The 11,002-nt window shown below is 42.9% G+C and overlaps 1 protein-coding gene across 1 annotated transcript; it reads left to right on the forward strand.

Annotated features, from left to right (window-relative positions):
- Positions 1 to 173: 173 nt before the first annotated feature.
- On the forward strand, positions 174 to 10,578 carry nrde2 (NRDE-2, necessary for RNA interference, domain containing). Its single transcript, XM_062397735.1, has 19 exons — positions 174 to 259; positions 1,530 to 1,611; positions 1,915 to 2,118; positions 2,233 to 2,373; positions 3,034 to 3,302; positions 3,406 to 3,632; positions 3,828 to 4,052; positions 4,188 to 4,377; positions 5,193 to 5,326; positions 5,473 to 5,593; positions 5,709 to 5,881; positions 6,012 to 6,183; positions 6,306 to 6,526; positions 6,639 to 7,134; positions 8,410 to 8,780; positions 8,953 to 9,092; positions 9,273 to 9,417; positions 9,882 to 9,953; positions 10,139 to 10,578. Exons 1-19 carry the CDS (start codon positions 199 to 201, stop codon positions 10,262 to 10,264), a joined length of 3,570 nt encoding a protein of 1,189 aa, XP_062253719.1. The 5' UTR covers positions 174 to 198; the 3' UTR covers positions 10,265 to 10,578.
- Positions 10,579 to 11,002: the final 424 nt, after the last annotated feature.

Raw genomic sequence — 11,002 nt, forward strand, 5'->3', positions numbered from 1 at the left:
TCCAGTCCAAAAACTGAAAGTATAGAATGGTAAAATAGATGCGTTAAGGAAGATGTTGATTTGTTGGGAATGTATATTGTGTAACATTTTAATGAATATTTCTTAATCTTATATATGTTAATGTTTGACTCATGTTAGTTTCAGTGAACCGGTTGCTGCCGAGTGACGTCATATCCCTGCGACTGTTTACTTTCCGTCATGGCTCTGTTTCCAGCGTTTGCAGAAACTTCGAGTGATAGAGTTGAAGATTCGTCTAAAGGTGAACACAGCGTCTTTTAGCCCGCGTTTTAATGAGTTGCTTATCGCATTGATGCCTTGTTGTCATTTTACAGATTGGATTAATCAGATTAGCCACAAAATAGCTTGTGTTAGCTTCGTGTGGCTGGAGCTGAACGGCAACTGATGAAACCGACCCAGATGAAATAATCTCAGAGAATTTACTCATCCTCGATAGGACACACGGGTTCAGCTTGTAGTAGTGCACCGTCTTCACAGAAAGAAAGACGATGTAGGATGAAGCCAGACTTTGACTCGACACCAGCAGGCTACTGCACACTGCTACATGTGTTTTGGTCATGTCCCAGGCTGCATCTATCTTTGAGACATCAAAGATTATGTGTAAAAACAGTCCCATCTCATTTCATTGCATTGTTTGGATGCTTGTTTTACTACCTGCCATTTTAATATAATGGTATTTTGCTCCCTGCTGTCCAGAAGGCTTATTTTGTTGGAATGGTAGGATGCTCTCCCTCCAATATATGGTCACTGGATCAGAAAGCGCTCTTGGACTGAATTAGATTCACCATAAGGGGGTCCACCAGCAAATTGGACGTCTCTCGCCAGACATTTTTTTCTTTGTAGAATGCAGGGCAGCTATCAAAATAATCCACCCTTTTTTCTTCCTTTCAGCTATTTAATATTGTTATTATTATTTATATCTGCTTTTTAACCTGTGTTTTCACTTCAATGTATTTATACAAGTTAGTATTCATGGCTGTGTGGCTGTTCATGGACCAGTATTTTTTTTTTTGGGGGGGGGGGGACCTTTACTTGACTGTTCTATGTTCAAGCTGTATATCTTTTGTTACATGTTGGAAAAAAGAAAAAAAAACTTAGTCAGTTGATTTTGCCGTTAATTAATAACTATAACAATAACGTCTCGTTCCTGCTACATTGTGTCTTTTAAAAGCAACAGGATCAGACTATTTATCAACCACATACAAAACGCTAGTCTCTCATTAGTCTGGGTTTAATTATGTTTCGGTCATGACCTTTATAAGCAACATTGCGAAGTCTTCTTGTCTGCTCCAAGAAGACATGAAGGCGTATTTAGACTGCAGGTCAATTTAACTTCTCTCTGTAGAGAATAGAAATGTATCCCATAGAGCAGTTTGTTTCCATTCAATTTAAACAGCCTGTCAAAGGCATGATACAACACTGTACCAAACATAAATCAGTGCTTAATAATCACCGTCATGATCCAACAGTCCTCCTGATTCTCTCTCTTCTTGGTCACTCTCTCCCTTTAGAATTAGGCTGGTTGACCAATACAAGTTTTCAGACCAGAGATGCCTTCTCTCTTCACGGTCGTTTTTTAAAGAAGGAGACAAGGTAATAATAAAAAAGACACTTCACTGGAAATTATACATTGTGTGGTCGAATACACAACGTTGTAGTTTGTTGAATCTTTCCATTTCCAATGTCGTACTGCATATCTCTGTTTGCCGTTTCTGGATTTTGTGAACTTATTCCTCTTATTTTACCCTCTGTACCTTAAGAAGCTTATTAAATAAAGTGAATTAGTCTCTAATTTTTCTAGTTACGAGTATTCAAGATACTATATGGGAAATGTGTAAATCTTGTGTTTCTGCTTGAAATTTTAAAGTTTTGTAACCTCGTGAATGACCCGTACAGTCTAAGCAGAGAGGTGAGTTCTGCTGAGGAGCAGAAAGAAGAAGAGGATAATGTGCCATCCAAAAAGAAGAGGAAGAAGAGTGAAAAGAAGAAGAAAAAGAAGAAAAAACACAAAAAGAAGAGTGGGAGGTATTCCGACAGCAGCGGCTCAGACTCAGAGACCACATACCCCAGTGATCTCAAAAGGGAGCAAGAGGCTGCTGGGTATAGACAAACACACACATTTACATTTAACACTTAATTTTATACCCAATGGCACTGGCAGACTTTTATTTAGTCTTTTTTTTTTTGATGGTGTGTGTATATCCCCTATTACAGATCCAAGGTTGCGGAAGTAGCAAATACTTTTTCCTGGCTAGATGACCTCCAGTCGCCCGCAGAGCAGCCGTTCTGTGTGGACCGCAAACCAGACCAAGCCAACTGGACGTATAAGTCCCTGTACAGAGGAGATGTAGCAAGGTAACATGTTCACACAATACACTTTGCACCCTCTGCATAGACTCATATTCTCTCTCTTCGGCTACATCCATGCTACTAAGTTTTCATTTTAAAATGGCCTTTTCAAACTTAAACGTTCTCTTACCACTCAACTTTTTTGGCTCCGTATCAGTTTTAATCCCTGTCCATACAAACAGGCCTAAAAACGCATCTCACATGACCACTTGCATACACTGGGCATGCACATGTTGGTGTAAACAGTTGGGTGCATGTACAAAGACTGCTCAAATAATGACTAGTCTCCTACACATGTAAGCAGTTGAATCATTGTCAAATTATGAATTTAACTGCACAACAGCTATTAGCAAAGAGAACAGGGTCAGCAACTCTTGTAATTGATTATCATTGTTGTGTTCTAAACTAGTACCCTTGGTTAAGCCCCAAACTAAAACAAGGCCAGAAGCATTTCTAAATTTCTCCTTTTTTGCATCTCTAAAGGCAGAGTTGATGCTTAGTGACAATCTCTGCTCATGCCAATAACAGTATTTGCCTATGCAGAGTATATTTAAAACCACTCACTCTTCAGGATGGGAAGGGCTCTTTTGATCTTCAGGTCTTCGGGAGAGGAAAAACATATTCTTGCATGAACTGGAATGGCAGCTTTAAAATTGTGTGTTCCAGGTATAAGAGGAAAGGCAGCTCATCGTTGGGTCTGGACCTTCGCAGACAGGGAGTCAGCTGGGAGGCGTCGGAATCCAATAAGAAACAGAAAGGCAGGGACAAGAGGAAAGCAGCAGATAGATACTTCTCTTCAGTCAGTCGCCAGCTGCTGAGGTCCCAATTGGCTCTTCCTACGTTACCAAAGAATCCTGATTGTCTTGATGTCATCAGTGCCATCACTTACCTCCCTCTGGGTGATCACGAAGGAGAGAACAATGGAGGACAGACAGGTACAAGATTTACCCACAACTTAGCTAACATTTCTGTGTCAGACCCACCTTGCACATATCTTACAAGGACCATGTCATTTTAACCTATAATGTTTCAATGCAGTTGGCAGAGTGCCGACATCATCAGTTAATCCTCTCGGTGTGTACGACTCCTCCACTGCCCTCTGGCTGCAGGGGAAAGGACAGCCTGAGCCGACAGAGCAGCAGAAACAGGATGAACACACAGGGGAGAGCTCTGTGCTAATGGCCAGGAGGACTGAGGAGTTCAACAGGAAGCTCAGAGAACAGCCATCAGACACACAGCTATGGATCAAATTCATACATTACCAGGTATGACGGCTCTACTTTTCACCTGTATATAATCAGCTATTTACAGAGAGGATTCAAGATTCAAGACTTGAATCCTCAAGGTCCATGAGTTATCCCCTGGGAAATAAAAAAAAAAAAAAAAAAAAATCATTCAAGTCTGATTATTCCTGTGCATCATTCTTTCTGATCTTCCTCATCTCCTGTCTGGCTCTCTAGGATGAGCTGAGTTCAGCAGAGTTTGGAGGCGAGGAGGAACAGCAGGGCAGCCATTCGACTGAGCACCGCAAGTCTTCGTACCGAGCAGTCCTGGACAAAAAGCTGTGCATCGCAGAGCGCGCTGTGGAAACCAACCCCACCTCCATAGCTCTGCAGCTGGAGAGGCTCCGGATCTGCCAGGAGCTCTGGGAGCCCTCGGTTCTGGCTAAAGAGTGGAAGAAACTGGTCAGTCTTCAGTTTCCATCAAACTCGCTCAGTGCTGTTGTATATAAACTACATGCAATGCAGCACACTATAGGTGTGACCAAATTTTTCCGTCATTCTAACAAAGTTCTCTTGTGTTTATCTGTTGCACACCAGGTGTTCATCCATCCAAACAGTGCCCCCTTGTGGAGGGAGTATCTGCTCTTCACTCAGAGCTACTTCAGCAACTTCACTGTGCCAAAGGTCAACGCTGCCTACGGGAAGTGTCTAAGCACGCTCAGTGGCGTGCAGGATGGCAGCATGGTCTCTCACCCAGCCCTGCCAGGGATTGAGGAGGATATGTTGGGTACCTGAGATTTTTTTTTGCTCTTTTTAGGTTTTCACACAGTAAAAGACTATGTGCATAACAGTTACATGAGTAGTTTTCAGTCAAGAACTCCGCAGAATATCCGCACTACTGGGTACGGACTTTCCCTCTAGGTTATCTTTCACCTATGTGTTCAGGTGAGGGTTGGCACAACAGGCAGAGGCGGAATGTAATTTATTATTTTATTTATTATTATTATACTTATTAATTCCGCCAGATCACATGATTGTGTTCTCAGTACATAGACACTGGAGTCGACCCATGTCACCAAAAGCTCTCTTGACAGCTTTGTCAGCATCCTATACGTGTATGGCACCATTTTGCTCTTTTTTTTGTTTTTTCAATTTTGCATCTGTCACTTGTTAGAAACTTCATCAACACACTCACCTGCTCATGGTGAATCCTTTGGAGGATCTCCTGCTGTGTTCTCACATGAGCTCATTCAGACATTCTCTGGAGTTTTTCCTTTGGGGTTGGCGGAAGGAACTCTGGAGAAAGTACAGAGCCTCTCACTCGGACATTTGCATTCTCACATACAACCCCTCTGAAGGATGTCTGGTGATTCAAGTGCATGTCTGAAAGCAGCTATGCTTAATCAGCCCAGTTTTATCCTCTGCTTCTGTAATAACAAGGAAACCCTCAAGTCACGCATAAATGTATAACGGTACACACTTGACATCGGAACTTTTATTACATCCTACTCATTTGTTTTAGTAGATTAAAACATTTGTCTGAATGTTCAATGTGTTATACAATGTGTTTTTCATTAATCCTATTTCTATCTTTCTGTACAGATATCTTCACCCAGCAGTGTCATTTCCTGCGTCAGTCTGGTCAATCAGAGAAGGCGATCTCTCTGTTTCAGGCCATGATCGACTTTACTTTTTACAAACCTGACAGCGTTCGAGGACTGTCCACCAAACAGCAGGTTTGTTTTTTTGATTGTCTGCACCGAAGTTAAGAGTCAAATATGAGTAATATACATAGACATACAAAGGGTAATATACCGGTGCTCCAATAAGGAGGAAACGGGGTCTTAGAGTTTGATGTGTCTTTGTGTGTCTGCATGTGCAGGTGGAGTTCTTCGAGCCATTCTGGGACAGCGGGGAGGCAAGGGTTGGGGAATTGGGGGCCAGAGGCTGGAAAGCCTGGATGCTCCAACAAGAGCGTGGGGGATGGCTACAGCCCAGTGCAGGTAAAACACACACACACACACTTATACTGAGCCTTGAAGGTAATCCTGGAATAGATTTTTGTGCTAGAACTATGAAAACCACAACAACCTAAGCACCACGTTTGTGTGTTCACAGATGAGGAAGAGGAGGAGGAGGAAGATGAGGAGGAGGTGAAGGATCGGAGCCAGCCCAGAGAGACCGTGTGGCTTGATGTGGAGTGTTCTCGTGAAGCAGCTCAGTGGTTGCCCTGGCGGCCGGACAAAGCCAAGGGCCAATCAGAAGAGGACTGTGAGGACCCTGACAGACAGGTACTAACAGCTTGACACACATACACAGAAAGATAGATGTAAATGAGTCCATCTGTTTTTAAGTAAAACTTACATGATATGTAATTTAAGTGTATCTAAAGTCTCTCTCTTTCTGTCTGTCCAATTCTAGGTTTTATTTGATGACATTGGTCCATCCCTAATTTGTCTGTCGTCACCAGAGCTGCAGATACGTTTTCTTCTCCATTTCTTGTCATTCCTTGGGCTGCCTGTAGATTCTGCTCTATCTCCTGCCCCCTGTCAGCCTGGCCTGCTGCTAGAGAACCTCTCTTTGCTCACTCAGGGTAAAATGACACAATCATTAACAAAATTTCTAACTTTATTTTTATTTTTTAAATATAACGATCGGTCTGAATCATAGTGAGATGAAGGCAAAGGACTAATCTGGCTTCATGTGCCATCCTAGGTAATGAGCTCCAGCGTCCGATGACCTCCTACAACCTACCTGAACTTGGGGTTAACGCTGTAGGTCACATGACCACCCTTCAGGGAACCAGGAAATGGGTGGGGCTTGGAAAGCAGGGCGAGAGGTTTGTCACCAACGTGTTCAATATGGTCCAACCCGTCCTGCCTCTTCATCACCGAGCGGTTCTGTCACTCAGTTGGATGCAGTACGAGAAACTCAAGGTAAGAATTGGATTATCCATGAAGCAAAAGAAAGAATTTCGGTCAACTTATTTTTACTTCAGAAATGTGCTGAACCTTGTAACTAACATATTTGTATTTTTGCATGCACTAGGTCGTGCGCTGCTTATGCAGTGGAAACAAAAAACGTCTCCGTCCTCAAGGCAAGAGCAGCAAGCGGGTTGCCAAGCGACTGCTTAAAGAACCCGACAACCGCTCCTCGTTGGTGCTGTGGCGGGAGTATGCTCACCTGGAATGGATGCTGGGAAACCTGGAAGAAGCTCGCAAGGTCTTCTCCACGGCCACAGAGATTGGAGGAGGCAAAGGGTTAAGTAGCCCCTCCCTCTGTGAGCTATCTCTGCTGTGGTCCCAGCTGGAGGTGGAGGACCAGGCAGGGGGGCAAGGAGGGGGACAAACTGATGTAACTATGTCCCCAGCTGTGTTGGTCCTAACCAGGCTAGCAGAAGGAGCCTCCTCTTCCTCATCCTCATCCTCCCACTCCCTCTCCCCAGTAGCTGTCCTGAAAGCCAGGAGGTCTTACGAGCAGGCTCTGACGGCCAGCTTGTCAGCACTGGACCAAGGGCACATCAACCCTCAGACCAACACAAAAGGTACATTTTCTCATTAATATCTGAGGCCCTGCTCAGACCTGTTATCAACATCTGTCTTGAGAGAGCCAGTCACAAGAGGACAGCTCTCAGGACGTCACCTGGCATTACAATGTGTCCTGAATGGGTCTCCTGTGACCAATTGTAATCAGATATCACTTTCCTGCTCTATATGCAAATACACATTTCCATCACCTCTGTTCTCTGAGACCAGACAAGGTTGTTTTTAACCAGTCCGACTACAGATGTGTCCATTGTTTGTTCATTGTTTTGTGTGTATGTGAGCATTAATGTGTCTGTGCGTGCGCGTGTCGAGGGGAGTGAGTGAGCAGAACCAGGAGAGGCTGAGATAACCTCCACATTACCACATTTTGTTTGGAAACAAATCATTAAGTCAGTTTGGAAACTGACGTAAACACTCATAACCACATGCTGATTGGGTCTTTTCCGTCACAAGGTAGCCTTAGCTGATTTGTCAGGCTCCTATCACATGACCCCTTCTGGAAGACACAACCAGCCTTAGCCTTGGCTACCAGTGTAGAACGCAACATGGATAATTTATTACATGCATTGCTGACCCTGTTGTCTCTACTAACAGCTGCTCAGCAGTTCAATTCTGCATTTTTCAATTATACAACTACTAACATGTGAAGGAGATGAGGTATTCTGTCACACAGGACAGTTTTCACATATTTTTATTCCATGTTCAACATATCCTGTATGCTCAGTATTCAATATAGCACTGACCATAATCAAACATATCATTCCATAGTTTTGAATTCATATATTGAATTCCTCCCATGCAAGTAGTGTTTTATATACTTTGCAGGCCATGAAAACCCGCTTGTAGAAAATTAAAACCAAATAAGTTCAAATATAAATATGTTTAATATTTAACCCATTATATAAAGTACACTATTTAGTTATTGTCAATCACCAAAAAACACTGGTAGGCTGTAATTTGGCATTGTAAGTGGTCTGAAAAATAATTATTAAACTGACTGGTAGTAAATGGCCTCTGCGTTGAATTTCATATTGTGTACCCCTAAATCTGATGGATTTCTGTACAGCTAACAATTGTTTTTCTAAACTGAGCTGAAGCTTTCAGTTTGCTGCAGGTCGTTGACAAATTGAGGACGTTTCCTCAAACTCGTCTATTTTGATGATGCTTAATTAATTTAAAACAAATTTAAAAAGCAACTTCCTCTCCCAATTCATTTTCCTTTAAAGACAGGACCCATTTGATTCATTCTCTAATCACATTATTTCCACCACTAGGTCAAGAGGACCTGCTTGGAGAGAAGCTGAGGCTAAGTGGTCTGGTAGGCTGCTTCGCTCTGTTCCAGTACCTCACGGTGGGCATCCAAGCTGCTAACACTGTCTACAGCCAGGCCAGAGAAAAGATGGAGGCACTGCATTGCACACTCGACGAGGAATTAAAGAATGATGATCAAAACACCCCTGCAGCGGATTCCAGCCATGTTCGCAAGCTAGCTTCTGAGTGTCAGGTATTGGCCGTACAGCAGGCGGCCTTGCTCAGATACCACAACAGCACCAGTGTGTTTCCACTGGCGACACTGAGACAAATGCTGACCTCTGCCCTCTCAACCTGGCCTGGCAGCGCCCCTCTCTGGTGCATATATGCACAGGTAAGTTGTGGTCTGCTCAGAAGATACCAAAGAAAATCAATTCATAAAACATCCGACCATGCAGGTGTTTGGTGTGAGCTCCTTGTTTCTTCTCTGGCTCTTTCCACCTATTTTGCACAGAATCTTTAAATATGTATCGCAGCATGATGACCCTCGGGCGATCTGCTTTCAGGTGGAGAACCGTTACCACAGCGCCGGCAGGGCACGCCGCTTTTTCCAATCTGTAATCAGGGAAAGCAGCAGTGTGGTTCCACGCCTCTTTGCCATTGTTACTGAACAACAGAGGAAGCAGCTGGTGGACGCTGCTCAGAGGTAACAGAATGCATGATGGGTAGTTTGGGGGTTTTGTCTGGATGTTATACTGGAATTAACAAAAAAATGCTCTCAAGTTGTTATGGTCATGGTTTGATCTTTCTTTCTCGCGTGATAAGCCAAGAGGGTTTTCACACAACCTATTGTTAATTAGAGACAAACATATTATTGTCTCTATAGGTCCTGTTGCAGTGACGCTACCGCACCGGCCTTCCTTCCAGAGAATGGCCTCAGCAACCGTATCCGTGGACTGTTTGAAAGCGCCATAGCAACAGAAATGGGTGCTCGCTGTCCTTTACTTTGGAGAATGTATATGTACTTCCTGGTGAGAGGTCAAACAACACACATACACACACACACACACACACACACACACACACGTGTACTGCTCTTGTGGGGATGCTCCACTGACTTGAACTCATTTCCTATTCTACACTAGGTATACGAGCACTTCCACAAGCCTGATCATCTCTGTTAATTATCTCAAATATATATTTTATATCATGTGTATATATATTTATGTAAATATATACACAAGAAAAATTGTGTGCTCCTCCAAACACCTGCTGCTTGTTTAAGATCCCAAAGGCTCCCATGTCCTTCAAATTGTTTTATCTCTGACCTTAGGGACCTATTTGTATCTCATAACTATAAGAACTAACATACACAGACCAGCCAACGCAGACTTACTTTGTTTAGTGTGAATGTTTCATTGCACAAATATTGAACTTCAGTAAAGTCCTTGGTTGTGTGTATGTAATGTGTTTGCATGTGTGTGTGTATTTATAGGTGTCAGAAGGGAAGGTGGATAAAGCCACTGGGATCTTCTATAAAGCATTACAGAATATTCCCTGGGCCAAGGTGAGACAAAGACATTAGAGTGGAATTTTCTAACAGCAGCTGATCCCTGTCCACTTCTTTTTTTAAATTGTACATTCAAAAAAAGGCAGGTTATAACAACTAATTGTCTTTCTCTTTGTTTGTGTGGGTGTGTATGAATGTAACTTTGGATTTATGCAAATGTCTGTGTGTGTGTGTGATATCAGGGGTTGTACATGGATGCGGTACAGCTGTTCCCCAAGCAACTGCAGGAGTTTGTAGATCTGATGACAGAGAAAGAGCTTCGACTCAGACTGCCTTTGGAAGAACTGGATATACTACTGGAAGACTAAACATACACATACACATACACATACACATACACACACACACACATTGGTTAATTACTAATTTTGAGTTTGCTTTCTGTTAACATGCCAACCCACATACTGGCACACTTGTTAAGAATAGCAGACATACGCAAAGTCAGATGCTCACACACACACACAAACACACACACACACACAGTTGCTGAATTGAGCGGTGAAGTTTCAACAATTTTATCCGAAGATGGACAAAGAGCCATCCTGTGTACATAATTACTGAAGATGCTTTATTTTCACAGCAAATAAAACAATGTCAATAAATATGAAATATTCGTATCCATGCTGATTTAGATCTGTTAATGTTTAAGTGCAGAATACACACACAAACTTCTGCCTGCCTGTCTGTATGTGGAACGCATATGTTGCAAACCGTTCATCTTATCGGCTACACACCTGCCGTGCATATAGTTGAAGTGCAGTGTCAAATTTCGTGCAATTTGGATGTCGAGCAAACAGGCGACCAGCGGTCTGTGGCTGTCAGTGGGGGAGTAGGGTTTGCTGAAAGAGTTGAACGTGTCTTCCTCTACGTCCCCGGCTAAACTACGGCAGTGGTCGGTCACTGGGTCAAATAGCTAATCAGAATATGATAATTTAATAATTTATATTTCACCATATCAGATTGACACAGACATTCACAGGTTTTATTTTGAAAAGTTGTGAACCCTTCACTGCATATGAACCAGGGAGGATGAGCACAACGTTTTC

Source organism: Platichthys flesus, chromosome 10 (genome assembly GCF_949316205.1).
Source record: "Platichthys flesus chromosome 10, fPlaFle2.1, whole genome shotgun sequence".
In the NCBI taxonomy this organism is placed as follows: Eukaryota; Metazoa; Chordata; class Actinopteri; order Pleuronectiformes; family Pleuronectidae; genus Platichthys; species Platichthys flesus.